This window comes from Protopterus annectens, chromosome 7.part0 (assembly GCF_019279795.1).
Source record: "Protopterus annectens isolate FY-2018-M chromosome 7.part0, PAN1.0, whole genome shotgun sequence".
NCBI classification, from domain to species: Eukaryota; Metazoa; Chordata; order Ceratodontiformes; family Protopteridae; genus Protopterus; species Protopterus annectens.
Genome location: NC_056739.1, coordinates 361,149,690 through 361,169,993, shown reverse-complemented (window position 1 = coordinate 361,169,993; position 20,304 = coordinate 361,149,690). Strand labels below are relative to the sequence as shown.

General features: G+C 38.7%; 1 protein-coding gene across 2 annotated transcripts in view; it reads left to right on the top strand.

Annotated features, from left to right (window-relative positions):
* The window catches only part of LOC122806466 (opticin-like), a 264,467-nt gene that overhangs the window by 12,757 nt on the left and 231,406 nt on the right, over positions 1-20,304 (top strand). Inside the window, exon 2 of one of the 2 annotated variants that reach the window (XM_044076931.1) lies at positions 2,009-2,111. The exons of the other annotated variant lie outside the window; for it this stretch is intronic. Within the exon in view, the coding sequence (XP_043932866.1) occupies positions 2,011-2,111 (101 nt within the window). The 5' untranslated portion in view covers positions 2,009-2,010. The remainder of the gene's footprint in view (positions 1-2,008; positions 2,112-20,304) is intronic. 2 annotated transcript variants of the gene reach the window in all.

Below are 20,304 nucleotides of genomic sequence, written 5' to 3'. Positions count from 1 at the left end.
CAAAACACTCACTTACCTTAAATTCCATCTAAATCCACACACTACACTGGACACCATCCACACAAACCACTACACATCATGTAACGTAAAGCCATAACCACGAATTCAACTTAGTCGGATTTGCGATTATGCACTTTCACTATTTTGCAGATTCGACTTTATGGTCTCGATATACTGAAATTCGACCTTTCAGTTTTTTGAGATTATAAAGTGAATCTGCCTGGAAATTGCAAGGTTCATAAAAAACAAGTACAGTTGAAAGGTCTAGTTGCCATGCGGATGATAGGTGGCATCCTGGTATTTCTGAGTATAATGAAGTGCTGTTCTGCTTTAGAAGCTTGATTCATTTTTTTATAGGTCTTGTTTAACACAGCCTGTAGCATTTTAAAGTCAAAGAATAAGCCTGCAGGTGTTTATTTAAATTAGTTAACTTGGGTGGAGTTAAATTTGTTAATGTGATTAAAGCTCTGATCAAAGTGTACCATTTCAGACCATAAAGGAGTTCCTGTATAAGACGAAGTACAAACAACATACAGTAACAAACTGTAGCACATAAAATAGCTTTACTGGTATCTTCTGGCATACCACTGCATGGATCCATATGACAAATGTGACAAAGGAAATAAAAGGGTGGTTTGCATGCAGTGCATTTACTCTCAGCATAACCTTCTAGTAGATTGTGAAATATGAAAATCTGGAACTGGACTGATGATATTTTAAAAAGCGTTTGCAAGAACCTCTCATTTGGGTATCAACAAAGGTTCTTCATCTGCTCGTGTGCTTTACCAATTCTCTACTAACTTACATCAGTGACTGTCTACTGCTCCAACAGGAACATTATAGGAATCACGTGGCCAGAAAGGTCTTACACTCCCCCAACTCATGGCCAGAGGCTATCCTCCACAGACTTTGAACCTCACTGTCACTCAGGAATGGTCTGGGTGTTTCATCTTGTCAGGTGTGTATGCCCTACCTTCTCTTCATCCATTTTCTCCAATTAGCTACAAGTCCTTTTGTCAGTGGAGTTTTCAACTTCCTTTCATTTTTTTTTGTTTTAGTTCCCTACAAAAACCTTTAAAGGCCTGCAGTCTGTGTTGTTTTGATAGAACTTAGTTTTCTCTTTCATTTGCTTCTGGTCTATCTGTCTGTCTTTGTCTTCCTAGCCTGTGTGCATGGAAACTGCAGCAGCATAGATCCCTTCTAGTTGTCCAGATCTACAGAGTGGGCTTCCTCTCTTTAGTAAAACCTACTTCTGTCTCTGTCATACAGACTCATTCCTGACCTTCTACACCCTAGCATGCATGGATGTTGCCTGCTTCTACTACTTCTTGACACAACATATTTCCCCTCTATTTTTGCATTTTGAGCCTGTACCATTCTAAGTGCCATATTATGGGCTGTGTGATTATGTGCATGGGTTCCATTGATTTGGTCAACATCTGTTTAATTGACTGCATTTGGTTAGTTAAACAGATATGCCACACGTGAAAATTTGACATTCTCCTGGCAGGGGAATATTCCCTTTCACCAGGGATTGTGTGATCTTGGAATTAGTATATATAATTAGTGGGAGGGGAGTGCAGGGGGCATGCCCCCTGCAAACACAATGTTTTAAAGTAGCATGCACTTAGGTTCTTCTTCAGTGCATGCATACTAGGAGGCCAACATTTCCATTTTCAACACAGAGTGGTTTACCTTCAAGATGTCAACATTTGTGTCTGTCAACCAAAAGAAGGTAATTAATATGTATGTGTGGACACATGCACAGCTGTCTGTGGGCTGGGGAATAATGTAGCAACAATGTGCATTTAATGGGTATCCTCGATTTTGAACAATGTGTGCAACTGGGCTGTTTCCCCTAAAGAACCCACTTCAGTCCTACTTCAGGGTAGTCAATTACCTTTATGTCCTGCACCTTTGTATGTATATCATTTGTTCTTTACAGCACCCTCACTGTTTCTTTGCAAGTCTGTATGACAGATCATGTATCTGCATCTGCCTTTTTCAGATATGTCACAAGCAACCAGGCAGACACTGTTACAGAGAAAGCATCCAAACCTTTCCCTTCCTGAAGGCAACTTGACTCCTGCCAACAACTTCACAAAGATAAGGTGAGATCTCATTATAGGATATAGACCTTCCACAGTTAGCAAGTCATAAGATGACTACTTCGGGAAATATGATCTACCAGACTAAATTTGCATCTTGCAGTAAATTTTCCTATACATGTGGATCATGTATGAATGGAATTTGTTTGATCTACATGTCTACATGGTGCAGTATAGGTCTGAGTGTAGGCATATATTTGAGTGTATCGAAGCAAACTCCTATAGGTGTTATGCTGTGTGTACCAGTAAACATATGTCCATGTGCTGTATATTAGTGTGTGTGTGTGTGTGTGTGTGTGTGTGTGTGTGTGTGTGTGTCTATGTAAAAGTAGCTAAGTATTCTTTATGTCTGAAAGTCAAACTCATAAGGTTTGAGATCATACATGTTGTTGTTTCAGTGATGTTTTAGCCCATTACACTCGAATAGCTGCACAGTTTTTCTACCAAGTCATCAGCCTATCAAGAGAAAATTGAATCTGTCTGAGCCATGCATACTACTCCCATATTTCTGGAAAGAACTGTGGTGAAATATTTACAAATCTTGCAAGTGTTGTTGTTTCTCTGAGCAGTGTTTTTGCTTTTTTATCTGCGGTGGTGCAGCAGTAGCATTGTTGCCTTACAGCAAGAGGTTCTCCCGTTCGATTCTCGGCTGGAGTGCAGGGAGTGCCTTCTGTGTGGAGTCTGCATGTCCTCCCCGTGGTTGGTGGGCATTCAAAAGACGTGTAAATGGGTGTGCCTTCATTGAAGGTTTAACATTGAGCTGGCATCTCTGCGTTTGTGAAAATCTACTACAAATCATTAGCGGACCGGAGTTCCGCTGTGGCGACCCCTAACCGGGAAAAGCCGAAAGACAAACAACAACAAACATGCATCATATATTTAAGTGATTATTGATTACTTTTCTTTCTGTTAGTTAAAAAATAAAATGCAATGTAACACTGTAACATGACATTACAACAGTAAAATAATGCTGTGGGTTCCACAGAACATAGCTATACTGAAGCAGAATGTCAGATTGCAACTGTTCCAGAACTCTGGTATGGGCATTGTTTATCAAAAGCACAGCCTAACAAAGTCTGATTCTCTTTTGTTGATAACACAATTCTTTATTTTCATTGGTGATGACTGATAGCTTATACAAGTCAGTAATGCCATTACAATTTTGTATTACTCTCATATTCAGGGTAGCTGCACGACGGATGGGATGTAATAACAATGCTGCAGAACAGATGGGATACTGAATTACTAATGTGTTATGAAAGAAATTCTGAATGTCTCTGTAGCATAATAATGCACTCAGGCTGATACTTAAAAGTTGAAGGGATATCATACTGCAGGTGGCCAGCAGCTGAGATGTCAAGAATATATCTGTATGAATAATAGTGACCGGTAACAAGTGCCCTTCCACAGCAGCAAGGAAGTGTGGCGCATTCATCATTGGCCAAAACAGGGTAATAAAGTTTATAAAATTATAAGGAATATGCGTGGTGGTCCTGATTTACTTCACCCATTTGAAGGAACATTTTTTGCAGGTAGGGATTACCTACAAAATTTTCTGATCATCTTGTATTGAGCTAATGCATTTTTGTTTACTGAAAAAAATTATTGAAATAATCCCTATTTGAAAGAAAGGCTTCCAAAGCTGTCAGTTTAATTATAGTACCACCAACCTTAAAACAATGTTACTAAAAATTATAGAAATAATACATGTAAGAATGTTTCCTCTTATCTGAGGAAGTCAATTAACATAAACTTGTAATTAAATGTGATGTGATCATAAAGATTATATCAGAAGCAAATGCTAGACACTAAAATATAAGAATGCTGCTGAAACAGAGAAGTGATATCAAAAAGAGGTGCAAAAGAATGTCATAGTTCAAATGATATAGCACCAGAGCCAATCAGTCAAACAACATAGTATCTGCAACTAATTCCACAACTCAGTTTTCAAATATTGCTGTGGTTCTGCAGCATTTGACTGATGGAGGGAGCAATGTAGTGCCACAACAGGATACAGCTGTACCAAGGGAGGAGCCAGGAGTTTGATAAAAGGTTGCACACGTATCACAAACAATGCTGCAGGTGTGGGAGTACTATGGTACAATGCTGTTATGTTGCAGTAGGCAACAGCATGCTGTAGAGCTTCTTGAAGTACCACTGTAGGATGTCACAGATGTGACAGTGTGATATCAAGGGTGCACAAGTACTACCGTAGGAAGCTGCAGATATGTCATCACCACTGTAGGATGTCTTAAGTGCCACAGTAGGTTATTGCAGATGTGACAGCACCATTATTTGATACTACATTTGAATAGTAAGATACTGCAGATGTGGAAGTACCATGGCTGGATGCTGTAGTATTACAACAAGCTACCAACTGCACCCTGGTAGGATGCTGCAGCATCACAACAAGCCACCAAATGTACCATAGTAGTGTGCTGCAGATGTGAAAATACCATGTAGAATGCCATACTGCCAATGTCAGAAGCTACAGATGAGAGAGTAGGACAGCAGGATGAAGCAACACCACAGAAGGATTTTGCATTTCTAGGTGACTTATATCCCCATGATCTATCACATTAGGGATAGCAGAATTCCATTTTGTTCAAGGGTGAACATTCGACATGCCATAGAAGGTTAATTCAATGTCACGATAATATACTGCAGTGCTATAGCTGGATGCTGCAGAAGCAGAACACTCCCATCAACATGATCTGCAACATAAGCAATGTCAAAATGCTACTTCTGTGTATGTCGAATATGAAAATGCAATGCCAGCTTAAAATGATGGCAGAGTGTCACCATAATAGGATGAAACACCACAGCACTGTACACAAGTTCTACAGTAGGGCATTGCATTACTACAGCACTGGTGTCAATGTGTTGTAGTTCTGTAAGGATACTAGCATGCCACTGTCTGTAGCTATGATTTCAAAATATTACTGTATTCCAGTGCAGCACTACAGTACCATAACAAAAAGCTACAGTGCTACAACATAAGATGTTCAAATGTAGCTAATTAGGAATATCAATATGCTGATGTTCATATGTGTGATGTCAGAATGATAGTGTACCATAGCAGGACACTGTAGTATCATACTGAAATGCCTTAATATTTTTTTAATTTCTAGAAGTCTTTTGGTTTTCTAATACCATGACAGGAATGGACCCCATTCCTAAGTCAAAGTATGGTTAAAGTTCATGAAATTAGTATTGTTCAGTCTTTGATGTCAGCCAAAAGTGCTCTTTGCAGCACCTGCAATGTGCCCAGAATTGACTCCTCATGCAGTTCATACTGAGTTACAGGTATTGGTATCATATTTGAATACAAATGTAATTTCTTTCTTAATGAAACCAATTGCTCCTATTACTCTTGGAACTGTCTGGGTATCCTTTTTCCACATTGCCCTCATTTCTGCCTGCAGATCCTAGTATTTTATAACTTTGTGCCTCTCTGTATGTAAGGCACTGTAACCACTGGGTGTAGCAAATTCAATGATCAATGTTACTTTTGTCTTCTTTGCATGAACAACTATATCTGGTTTTCTCGCATCTATTTTTTGAACTGTTGGTAATGGGTGCTTCCATGTGATATAAACTTTATAATTCTCTACAGTATTTTGTGGCTCATGTTTCCAATGCTTCTCAGCTACTTCAATATAGTAATGTTTGCATAAACCCCAATGCAAACGTCTTACCACATTATTTCAGCTTTCAGTATATTACATCCACCAACAAGACATGCACCTGTTTCCAGTTCTATTTTATAGAACCTGCATTTGTCTGTTTCTGCTACAAGTTCAATGGACTTTGTAAACCAATCTGTACTTAGTCCACTATTCTGGGGTGCCGATATTAACTTTCATTTTTTGGTTTAAATTACCCTCTTCTTCATCATTTCTGCAACAGATCCTGATTAACATGAAGTTGTTCCAGACGTTTTCTGTACTTTCGACTATATTTATGCCTTTTCCACATTTCTTGCCTTCTCATCTGATCCTTCTCCTTATATTCTTTCTTTTATTTTTTTGGCACATTCAGTTGTTGTCTGACATTTGTCTCCTTCTGGTTTGATTTCCATTCCTGCCTGACACCTGTATGCTTCTGCTAAACTAAGTAGGGAAGTCACCATAGACTTGTTCTCTTCATGTCTTAAAACTTTCATTATGTTTGGATCTGGTGAGGTCAGCAAATATGCATACAGTCCTACAACTGCAGATCTGCACATGTAATCAGTTTTGAGGATGTCCATACCTCCTTCAAAATGAGGAATATATAATCATGGTATACTCTGATTTTTATATATTATTTAAGTATGATGCATATACCTCTCAACTGTCTAGATTTTTGCCTCACAGTTTTGGTTTGATCTTCACAAAATTTGAGGTTTTCTGGCAAATCACCGAGGATTGAGGTTATTAAATAATATTACATAATGTCAGATATTTGAGTTTCAGACTTAATTTCCTTCAGAAAATACATAATGCTAAACCTGTTATTCTAACAACATTCTAAGTTTATAGGGGTAATATTTAAAGTCTGTACCTATTTTTTGGCCTTTGTTCCCCTATTATTTCTAGCTTTATCCAGATTTCTTGTGCTGAGAATTTGAGTGCTATGGTGAAGCATTGTTCTTGTTTTCCTCTCCAACTAATCCAATAACCTTTTGAGGCTAATTACCCCCAAAAGTGTACGTTAGAAAAGGGACAGCAAATTGGTTTATAGCTAGGACTTTTTCCTAGATGTCAGGGCTGTTTTCAGTATTAATGTTAATCCTCTAAAATATTCATTACTAAGTTTTGTTTGCATTTGTTAGTGTTTTATTGTCAGTCCTTCATCAATTCCCAGATATTTATACATTCCCTCCTCATCAAGTTCCTTTATATCACATTCCTATCCTAGACATATTTTATTGGTGCTGTAGCTTTCTTGCTTTGAATGTACTTTTACACATTTATCAAGACCAAATGACATTCTTATATGATGTGTGAAAGTTTAGACCACTTCCACTTGTGCTTTCAGCTCATCTGATGAATTGCACAGTTTTAAATCATCCACAAAAGAAAATGTGAAGTCTTTACACTTTGTTGTTTTCTGGGAGCCAAATTGTAACCATAAACTAATCTGTTAGACAGCTTAATGGGTTAAGGGCAAAACAAAAAAGCAGCAATGACAGAGAGTCACTCTGAAATATCCTCCTTGAATTTTTATCCCTGGGATAATTAATTGTCTTTTATCATGGCTTAACTGCAAAGTGGTTTGCCATTGTTTTATGGTCACTGTAATGTAATCAATCAATGAGCGTGTATCTTATACATCTGTAAGTACTCCTTTTTCCATGAATGTGGGATGCTGTTAAATGCTTTTTTGTAATCTTTCCATACAATAGAGTTGTCCTCTTCTTACAATTCTCCATTATAACTTTATGCAACAACAAATGATCCTTTGTTCCATATGACTTTCTTTTGTTCTATTGCCATGAATGAGTTTCCTTCTAAAAGACTATAAACTATGTTGGCATCAATTTCAGTATATAATTTATACATTGTTGGAAGTCAAGTTATTGATTGGTCTATAGTTTTTAGGATAGCTTGCAGGTTCACTCTGAAGCAGGACATACTTTTTCCTGTTTTTAACCAGGTTGGTGTCTGTTTGCGGTACACATATAAGTAGTTCTTACTCAGGGCTAAATCTTTATGTAAAAATGTTAATACTTTCAACCAGATGTTAGGTACTGCATCTGGGTATGGGGGCTTCCAATTAGGAGCTTTTCTTAATTTTGTTTCTATTTCTCTGACCATTAGTCCATCCCATTTCATACCCCGTACATTTGAACTTCTTATTGTTTCTTTTGCTTCTTCTATCCATTCAGCATATTTGTTATGTTCCACAGAGTCTCCATAGATGTTGTTTGTCTTTCGGCTTTTCCCAATAAGGGGTCACCACAGCGGAACTCTGGTCCGCTAATGACTGGCAGTAGATTTTTACGAAATGCCAAGGTGCCAGCTCGATGCCCAACCTTCATGCATGCTAATTTATGCATGCATGTCTTTTGAACGCAACCCAACCATGGGAGGACATGCAGACTCCACACAGAAGGCACTCCCAAGCCCAGCCGAGAATCAAACGGGAGAACCTCTTGCTGTTAGGTAACAATGCTACCACCGTACCACCGTGGCATCTAGAGTCTTCATAGATATTTCTCCAAAATGTGTCTATTACTTCTTTATTGTTGATGTTTCTATTCCTTTTGCTTTGTTTCTCAATTCTTTATGTAACTTTTTTGGGTCATCAATGAATTGTTTATTTTGTACTTTTCCTTTATTTTTATATGCATATCTTTTAAGTTTTACTGCTTGTGCTGATATTTATGGTTTATTTGCAATAGTGTACGATAGTTCCCGGCCTGTAATACTTGCATTGCTTTTATCACATCTATCTTTCTAAGTATTTTTGTTGATCTGTTCTATCTTCTGTAGTCTTCTAACAGTGACACTTTTTTTATTAATTGCTTTATAGTTTTCTCTATTTGATACTTACATGATGGCATTTGATTTCTTCCCTTCATTTCTCTTATTACCCTGTAGTTTTGTTACAACTTTATCTATTAATAATTTAGCTGCACAGTAATATATCCTATTTCCTACTGCTATATTACATGAATTTCTGTTAATAGTCTTAATTCATTCAAGAGAACTCAGCACCATTAGGCACCCTATTCAAATAAAGCCTGAGCACCAGCTTCGTCCCAGCCAAATGGAGGACAACCACAGTCATCCCCCAACACAAAGGTGGAGTGCCCACTGACCCAGGCAATTATAGGCACATCAGCCTAGCTAGTCTGATATGCATGGCCATGGAATGCATTATCATTGACATTATAAACAAGGATATTGGCAACCTCCAAACGCTTGACCCCACATAGTTTGGTTTTGTGAACGGGAGATCATGCATGTTAAACTTGGTCAACTTCTTTGAAAGAGTCACCAAAGCCATGGATGAGGAGAAGATGGTGCACACCACCTACCTTGACCTAGCCAAAGCCTTTGACAATATTCCCACTCAGGCATAATAAATAAACTCTCCCAGCTAGGCATCTACTTGTATGTTACCAGAAAGGTATCTAACTGGCTCACTGATAGAGCCCACTCAACCAAAATAGGAGAAGCCACCTCTAGTAGTAGACCCATAATGAGCAGTATACCCCAAGGATTGGACTTGAGGTCTCTACTGTTTGGGATAAACTTTACTGAAGTGCAAGCCAAAACCAGTGGTCTGTGGCTGACCAAGTCTGCAGATGACTGCAAGCTGGGTGCTGTCTTAAATTTCCTAGTGATGTGAACATCCTCCAAGAGGGCCTTACCCAAACTAATGACTGATGCCAGAGGCATGACCTCAAACTGAATGCCAAGAAATGCATCATTATCCCCTTTGGGGAAAAAGGTATCCCCACTACTTATCATATTGATAACAATGCACTAAGCATGCAATCAGTTGTGAGGTACTTGGGCACCCAGGTTGATAGCAACCTGACTTTTGACCACCATGTTGCCTCCATTGTATGGAAGGCTTTCTATATGGCCCACCTCATATGTAAGGGTATTTCATCCAGGAACAAGGACCCCATAACACCCCCATACTCCTCCCTTATCAGACCCATTATCAAGTAAAATGCCCCCTTCAGCATGTATCTTGGCAAGCACATGCAACAGCTGGCCAGACCACAAAGGTTCCTTGCCAGGAAAATCCAGGGTCTCAAACACCTATGTAATAGACAGGATAAAAGCCCTGTCCCTCTACTCAGTCTTGTATAGACTGCTCAGAGGTGACCTGTGTCTGGCATACAAGGCCGTCTCAGACCCAGTCTTAATGACATTGCTGCATATCCATAAGTTAAACTCCACTCAAACAGCCCTTACGCAATGCCTCAACCTGGCTGTGACATTAATAGAACTTGTTGGCAGGATAGATTTGTGTCCCAAAGACTCCCCCCATCTGTGGAATAGACTCCTTCTCCATGTCAACAGAATACCTCACTAGCCGTCTTTAAGAGGAACCTAGATGACTGGACGAGAAACAGAAAATAAACCTCTGGTATCTCACCTGTGTCCCTGCTGGACAGGGGAAACAAGTGCTGACTTTGTGGGAACATGGGAGAAATTCTTATCTAGGCTTATAAATATCTCTGCACCAATAGCCTAGTATTCTATAAACCTATGAACCTATAATTACTGTGTTAATCTGTTTAGTAGACTTCTAACATTTTGGTTCTTACTGATTTTCCGCAATCTATTTTTTTCATTGATCTTAATATGTCTATCAATCCTTATTAAATCAAACAACTCTTCCTTAAATCATTTTCCTCTAAACTGAGGGCACATTCTTTGCTCTCCTTTTCCTGCAGGCAATCTGTAGAAAGTTCCAAAAAGTCTTACTGTGACATATTCGCTTTAGCTATATCTTGTGTCATCCATTGTTCTTTCATATTGGAACTCACTGGCCTAACACTCCACAACATTGCATCAAAGTTGCTACTGTTTCATGCTCCTTCCCGTGCTCTGCAACTTTAACTGAACTTTTGTACTGGTTACCTAATGAAGGTTCCGCTTAGTGCCATTGTACAGTGCTACATGTAGAATAACCTAGGGCCATTGCAGAATGCCACATGTCGAATAACCTAGTGCCAGTGTAGGATGTCATATGTAGAATAACATAGTGCCATTATAGAATGCCACATGTCGAATAACCTAGTGCCAGTGTAGAATGTCATATGTAGAATAACCTAGTGCCATTGTAGAATGTCACATGTAGAATTGCCTAGTGCCATTGTAGAATGGCACATGTAGAATAGCCTAGTGCCATTGTAGAATGCCACATGTAGAATAATCTAGTGACAGTGTAGAATGTCATGTGTAGAATAACCTAGTGCCAGTGTAGAATGCTACATGTAGAATAACCTACTGCCATTGTAAAATGCCACATGTAGAATAACCTAGTGCCATTGTAGAATGCCACATGTAGAATAACCTAGTGCCATTGTAGAATGTCACATGTAGAATAACCTAGTGTCATTGTAGAATACCACATGTAGAATAACCTAGTGCCAGTGCAGAATGCCAAACAAAGAATAACCTAGTGCCAGTGCAGAATGCCAAACAAAGAATAACCTAGTGCCAGTGCAGAATTCCACATGTAGAATTACCAAGTGCCAGTGTGGAATGCCACTTGTAGAATAACCTAGTGACAGTGTAGAATGTCACATGTAGAATAACATAGTGCCATTTTAGAATGCTGCATGTAGAATAACCTAGTGCCATTGTAGAATGCCACATGTAGAATAACCTAGCGCCATTGTAGAATTCCACATGTAGAATAACCTAGTGCCATTGTAGAATGTCACTTGTAGAATAACCTAGTGCCAGTGTAGAATTCCACATGTAGAATAACCTAATGCTACTATAGAATGTCACATGTAGAATAACCTAGTGCCAGTGTAGAATGCCACGTGTAGAATAACCTACTGCCAGTGTAGAATGTCACATGTAGAATAACCTATTGCCATTGTAGAATGCCACATGTAGAATAACCTAGTGCCAGTGTAGAATGTCACATGTAGAATAACCTAGTGCCATTGTAGAATGCCACATGTAGAATAACCTAGTGCCATTGTAGAATATCACATGTAGAATAACCTAGTGCCATTGTAGAATGCCACATGTAGAATAACCTAGTGCCATTGAAAAATGCCACATGTAGAATAACCTAGTGCCATTGTAGAATGTCACATGTAGAATAACCTAGTGCCATTGTAGAATACCACATGTCGAATAACCTACTGCCAGTGCAGAATGCCAAACGAAGAATAACCTAGTGCCAGTGCAGAATGCCAAACAAAGAATAACCTAGTGCCAGTGCAGAATGCCACATGTAGAATTACCAAGTGCCAGTGTGGAATGCCACTTGTAGAATAACCTAGTGTCAGTGTAGAATGCCATGTGTAGAATAACATAGTGCCATTTTAGAATTCCACATGTAGAATAACCTAGTGCCATTGTAGAATGTCACATGTAGAATAACCTAGTGCCAGTGTAGAATGCCACATGTAGAATAAACTAATGCTACTATAGAATGTCACATGTAGAATTAACCTAGTGCCAGTGTAGAATGCCATGTGTAGAATAACCTAGTGCCAGTGTAGAATGTCACATGTAGAATAACCTATTGCCATTGTAGAATGCCACATGTAGAATAACCTAGTGCCAGTGTAGAATGTCACATGTAGAATAACCTAGTGCCATTGTAGAATGCCACATGTAGAATAACCTAGTGCCATTGTAGAATATCACATGTAGAATAACCTAGTGCCATTGTAGAATACCACATGTAGAATAACCTAGTGCCATTGAAAAATGCCACATGTAGAATAACCTAGTGCCATTGTAGAATGTCACATGTAGAATAACCTAGTGCCATTGTAGAATACCACATGTAGAATAACCTAGTGCCAGTGCAGAATGCCAAACGAAGAATAACCTAGTGCCAGTGCAGAATGCCAAACAAAGAATAACCTAGTGCCAGTGCAGAATGCCACATGTAGAATTACCAAGTGCCAGTGTGGAATGCCACTTGTAGAATAACCTAGTGTCAGTGTAGAATGCCACGTGTAGAATAACCTAGCGCCATTGTAGAATTCCACATGTAGAATAACCTAGTGCCATTGTAGAATGTCACATGTAGAATAACCTAGTGCCAGTGTAGAATGCCACATGTAGAATAACCTAATGCTACTATAGAATGTCACATGTAGAATAACCTAGTGCCAGTGTAGAATGCCATGTGTAGAATAACCTAGTGCCAGTGTAGAATGTCACATGTAGAATAACCTATTGCCATTGTAGAATGCCACATGTAGAATAACCTAGTGCCATTGTAGAATATCACATGTAGAATAACCTAGTGCCATTGTAGAATGCCACATGTAGAATAACCTAGTGCCATTGTAAAATTTCACGTGTAGAATAGCCTAGTGCCATTGTAGAATGGCACATGTAGAATAGCCTAGTGCCATTGTAGAATGCCACATGTAGAATAATCTAGTGCCAGTGTAGAATGTCATGTGTAGAATAACCTAGTGCCAGTGTAGAATGCTACATGTAGAATAACCAACCTAGTGCCATTGTAGAATGTCACACGTAGAATAACCTAGTGTCATTGTAGAATGCCACATGTAGAATAACCTAGTGCCATTGTAGAATGTCACATGTAGAATAACCTAGTGTCATTGTAGAATACCACATGTAGAATAACCTAGTGCCAGTGCAGAATGCCAAACAAAGAATAACCTAATGCCAGTGCAGAATGCCAAACAAAGAATAACCTAGTGCCAGTGCAGAATGCCACATGTAGAATTACCAAGTGCCAGTGTGGAATGCCACTTGTAAACTAACCTAGTGTCAGTGTAGAATGTCACGTGTAGAATAACATAGTGCCATTTTAGAATGTTGCATGTAGAATAACCTAGTGCCATTGTAGAATGCCACATGTGGAATAACCTAGTGCCATTGTAGAATGCCACATGTAGATAACCAAGTGCAGTGTGGAATGCCACTTGTAGAATAACCTAGTGCCAGTTTGGAATGTCATGTGTAAAATAACCTAGTGCCAGTGTAGAATGCTGCAGAAATTATTTTGTCTCATATTTTTTGCCCTGTCTCTCATAAGCTTTTTGATTTTCTGGTAAATCACTGCAGATTACAGTGAGTCAGTTATAAAAGATATTAGATTTTTATACGTCTTATTGTTCAGAAAAGGCATGTTGATGATAAACCTGTTATTTTTATTAGCTTTGAACTGAATCAGAGTAATCTTTAAAAACTGTCCCTGATTTAAGCATTTTCCCCTATAATTTTAATCTTTCTCTGAAATGCTTGAGTAAAGAAGTTGAGAGATATAATTAGAACCACAGTACAATACTTTGGCACCAGTGAAGAACATCTCACGACCACAGTAAGATGACCAAGTACTACTATAGAATATGGCAATAGGATGCCTTTGTACCATATTTAAATTGCAGTCTACTGTAAGCCAGTGCATTACCATAAAAAATTGGATAGCATGTTATAATACAGATATCAAAATGCTACTCTTCATATGCACAGTGACTAGTCCATATACAACATGTGCTATATTGGGTTAAATGCAATCCATCATTTCAGTGCTTGCTCGGCTTATTAAGATAACTGAAACTGAGGATTTAGAAATTTTGAGTAAAAACATTCTGCCTGATGAACAGCTAATCTTGGTTGAATGCTGAATGAGAAACACACAACAGCACTGCAAAAACAATATGAGTGCACGACACATTACAGTGGTGCAGCAGTTAGTGGTTCTGCCCCAGAGTTCTTGGTACTGAGTTGGGGTGGTTGTTTTTTGCTTGATGCTCCCTTTTTCCTTCCATCCCTCAGAGACATAGTATAGGTGAATTTGTGATTATACGAAATATCTGTAGGTGTGCATGTCACGAGTGACTGTGTGCGCGTGTGTCTGTGTTTACTTTGATGAGCTGATATCTGTTCAGAGTAGGTGTTTATGCCTTGGGCTGACAGGATAAGCATTAGCTCCTTCATTACCTTACAACGAATTTAAATTGCAGCTAGAGGATGAGTGAATGAATGCCTGACTTATGACAGAAACCCATAATACCCATAATAAAAATATCTTTACATTCTACATTCTAAAAAAATGATAATATCAACAGTACGTAGAAACATGCACAGCTTAGAATATAGAGAGAATATAGAGGTAGCTGCGAAGCACTGGAAATATGAACCACAAAGCATTACAAAGAATGATGAAGTTTATATCACATGGTATCACCTATTGCCAACAATTCTAAAAATAGATGCAAGAAAATTTGACACAGTAGTCAATAAAAAAAAAAAAAAAAAAAAACAACAGAAGTAGCATTGATCAGAAAAACTGATACACCCAGTGACTACAGTATCTTAAGTTCTGTGTGTCACAAAGTCATAAAATATCAGGATTTTTAGGCAGAAATGAGAGCAGTGTGGAAGAAAGATACCCAGACATTTCTAATAGTAGTAGGAGCAATGGGTATGATAAAAAGAATTTTACAGTCATACTTAGATATGTTAGCAATACATGTACCCCTGTACGAACTACAAGAGGGAATTCTAGGCACATTGCAGATACTGAAGATTACTTTAGGCTAAACTGAAACAGTACTAATTTCACAAATTCTAATAAAACCCTGACTTAGGAATGGGGTGCACTCTTCCCATGGCATTAGAAATCCAAAAGACTTGGAGAAATTAAACCAAGCGAATAATATGAGGGCTTTCAGATAAAATCTTTCATAGAAAATGCACAGACACACACACACACACACACACACACACCATCATTTTCCCTACTTCTTTTGTGCAATAATCATTCAGTAGGAATGTTTTATAATTTGTATCACTGCATACATTATGAGCAATTTATGAGTCCACACAGGCTATCTGAACCTCATAAAAGCATAAGAATATTCAGGGGCAAAATCCTCTCTACACTACACTGTTAATATTACATAATGCATTGAATTAAGCTAATAAACATGTTGTAACTGTGCTGTACTAAAGTGGTATATAGTATTTGCGCAAGAGACTAGTCACAGGTTAGAAAAATGTAAAATAAAGATGGGTAGTACAACATGGTAGTATCACATTAAAGTTTTGGTTAAGTGATATATCCTATATTGAGATACGTGCATTTACTTTTTAATTCAATTCTCTGAAATGGGCCATGCATTCACAGTAGTTTAAAAATTACTTTGTATTTGATGGGAGAGATTTCCATAGTTTAGGAGAAACTACAGAGAAAGGTATCAGAGTAATAAATGTTTTACGGTTTGTAATGTTGAAACTGAGTTGGAATGATTCCAAAGGAAAGCTTTAAGGATAGGCAGCTGGGAAGAGTGTCATGGAGAGTGTTAATGGAGTGTCATAATAAAGTACTTAAAAAAACACTGAGCTTAGGAAAAGATTTGCTCTGCCTAATACTTGGAGCCATTTGCCTTTTGAGAGTATGAGGTGATGATGCTCTTGGCATGGAGTGTTGGTTATGAATTGATGTGTATTGCTGGAGATGGTTTGTAATTTTTTTTTGTTTGTTTGTTATTTGAGATGATGGCAAATATTGGTAAACCATATAACCATATTCTGGATGAACAAACAAGCTGCTTTACTTATGGCAGTTGTGACAGTTGGAGACAGAAAGAGAGTGAAAAAGTTTTGGGGCCTAGAATAGGAGGCAATTGGTTTCTGAGCTTCCATCAACATTTTCAGGTAAGATGGCTGGTCCTAGAATCTTTTTCAATCATGACCCAAGACAATAAATAGTCACAAAATATATATTAACTGTTACAAAGAATATATTGATATTTACACCATCATGTACAGAGTGAGATATAATACAAATCATTGAAAGTACGTTAATAAAAATTATTTTTAAGTTACTGATAAAACACTGTGCTTATAGTAAGTGCAGATTGGACATACTTTACAGAACAACTTGTATTGAGTTTGTTTGAGTATGTGGTGGATTTTCTGTACTCCAAACAACTAAACCTTTAAAAATGTCTAATAAAATTTACAGATGAAAGCAAGCTGAGTGTACTTGTCAAATCACTCCTTGATACAATCACTTGATACAGATCACTCCTTCCTCTGGGAAGTCATCCATCCCTGGCAACTATCATATTGACAAGATACCCCTTAGTGTTGACCCAGTAGTTAGGGATTTAGGGACACACATTGTTAGTAATCTAGGCTTTGAACATCACATGTCTATAGTGGTGAGGAAATCATTTGATGTTGAGAAACTTATAAACAAAAGCATGACATCTAAGTGCAAGGAAGTCATTGTTCCACTGTATTTGGCATTCATCAGACCTATCATCGAGTACAATAACCCCTTTGGTATGTACCTAACCAGGCAGTACAATGACCCCTTTGTACATATCCAACAACTTGAATGACCACAGAGGTTCCTCATTAAAAGAATAGAGGGCATAAGTAAAATGTCCTATGCAGACTGCCTCAAGACCCTATCCCTGTATTCTGTCTCCTACAGGTTTCTGAGGGGAGATCTATGCATGGCATACAGGGCATTGTCAGACCCCACTCTGATGGACATCCTGTGTATCCTCAAAACAAGCAGCACCAGAATTACCCATTCTAAAGACTTAAACCTTGTCTGTGATATAAATAGGACCTGTTGGCAAGATAGGTATGCATCCGAGAGACTACCCTGTCTATGGAGCAAGCTCCCTATTCATGTGAAGCAGAGTTCTTCCCTAACCCAGTTCAAGTGCAACTTGGACAATTGGATAGGAAATGGGAAATTTGTCCCTGGTTTGGTACCTAAGTCTCTAATGGATATAGGTAACCTGTAAATGGTTCATCTCCCAGGCCCATGCTTACACTTTTCAAGGGTATCAGAACTTGTCAGAGATTTGGAATGCATGGCTAGGCTTAAAAAGGTCCTTGTGGTTGCTAGCCTAGTAAACATCTATGAGCCTATGAACCTATGGACTTGCACCAAGAAGCAAACCTCATAAACCAATGGAGTTCAGAAAAAGAGCTAAAACTAAATGGAAAAAAAGTGTAGCACTGCTGATTTTGGAAAAAAAAAAATCTGACTCCATCCTATCAAATAGCCACAACCCCAAACTGAACTGATACAATAATCACAGATCTTGGTACCTTTATTGATAGCTCCCTCTCTTTTGACTATCATATATCGCCAATTGTTAGAAAATACTTCCTTTTAGCACAACTTTTAAACAAACACTTCTCATTCAGGTTGAAAAATGTTATTAAACCTCTATGTACAGCTCTAAGTAGACCAATTATTGAGTACATTGACACCTTTGGTCATGGCCCTATATATTTATTGACTGGTGCTAAAACTTTCTTCTGTTTTATTTAAACAATGATCAAGTGATATAAGAACACTGGCAGTTAATAAATCAATAGTACACTGCTTGAAATTTCTGAAAATTTTAAATACCTTGCCTTGATCTATTCATTTTTTGAAGAGCACAGACAGTGGTCACATCAAAAATAGCCCAGCTAGAAAGGCCCAATTGGTTCCTCATTGAAAATCTTAACTAGGCTAAAAAAACAAGGATAACAAGACAGTCATGCAATAGATAGCAATACAGAGTGGGTTGTCAGCCCACTTACCACAATGCATACTCATAACACACAGCATACACATACACCAACATATTCGGAGGTGCTCACAAAAAATCTACCTAAACAACAGAGACCTCCAAAACACATATATACTAAACCAACCATAACACCCAAACACACAATGCACATAATGATACAAGCACAAGTGTCTCACCATCAAAGGCAATGCACATCCACTCTAAATATCTTTGTCAAAGGAGACTGTATAGTGAGACACACAGACGTCCCCCTCACCAGGCTGAACAAGGAGGTCAGTTATCTTTCTGGTGCCAGGATTCATCAGATAATGTAGGCACTCAAGTTTCTCACCAACAGGTACCATTATGATTTGGTCAAAGTACATGATGATGTGAATGACTTGAGATGTACCTCCCTGGACTACATGAAGAGAGATATAATTAAGCTCTCTGGTCATGTGTCACAAGCAGATATGTCCCTAGCCTTGAGTAGCGTATTACCCTCACCTAGGATAATACCACAACCTAAACAGAAAATCCTTGACTTTAATAATTGGCTTAGTTTCTGATGTCAATCTAAGGGGATCCAGTTTCCAGCCTGGGATGACATGATGGATAAACCTCAATGCTTTGCCAAAGATGGTCTTCATCTGTCACCCCTAGGATTTTGGCTTCTGGCAAAAGCTCTTGCCACCCCCATAGTGTCTTTTTAGGCAAAGTCACAAGGACAAAACTCCCATCATAAAGATTTCATCAAAAAACAACCTCATGGTTATGCTGCTAAATGCTAGGAGTCTTAGCATGAAACTGCACTCACCGGAAGCAGCCTTCACCTTGGAAGTTGCAGACATTTGTGCAGTTACAGAGACCTGGTTCATGGCTGTGGAGAGCACCCCAGCCATACCGGGTTACACCTCCTTCCACATGTTCAGACCACAAACTGCAGCTGTGAAAACTAAAGGAGGTGGTGTATCAATATTCATTAAAGTTAAATACACCTCCAGATTGGTTAAACAGTATGATTCCCTGTAGATACTTCAGGTGCAATTAACTGTTGGAAGGACACTTATTCAAGTCATTGCCAGCTACAGCACCACGTCCATAAATCAGGACACCCACTATGTCTATTTGGATCTACTTGAGTATATTACGATACATCCGAACACCATGGTTATGGGCGACTTCAACTACCCATCCATTGACTGGGTAAATTGTTCATGCTTAAACTCACTTGCCCAAGGGTTACTTTCTTTGTTAACTCCAATGCCCTGAAACAGCTAGTTGACACCCCCAGAAGGGGCACCGACATCCTGGATAGGGTGCTTACCAATATGGGGAACCACTGTAGCACCCCCACTGTGAGGTCTTCCCTGGTGAGATCTGAACACAAATCAGTCTCATTCAAAGTAACTATCATAGCTGCCCCCCCTCCCCAGTAGCAACCAGACAAAAAAGCTTCTACAAAACAGATTATAACCTCTTACGGGATGGTATAAATAGCTTTACTGCACCTCCACCCTCAGATGGAAGTGGCAACAATGCCAAATACTATACCAATGCTTTATACAAACACCTGTATAACTGCATTGACTCAGCCATACCGGATAGGACCAAAACATGCTCTTCAAGGAAGAGCAAACCTGCCTGGTGGACAACTGCCATTAACAGGCTTTACAACAAGAGGAAGAAATTGCTGTCTAAGAGTAAGAGGGAGTGGGCCCTAAACTGGAAACACTCCCTCCTCGGCTTAAATAAGCAAATAAGACTTCATGTAAAGGCCTCCAAAGCAAATTATGAATCCAAATTGGTCTCCTCAACTAAGGACAATAATAAGACATTCTTTAGTTACATCCATAACCTAAAAGGAAAGGCCCATATTTGTGCTGAACTAGTAGTTAATGCTACCACATATGCTGAGCCTGTGGATATATCTAACCTGTTAGCTGACAGGCTCTATGAAAACTTCACTCCCCTGTC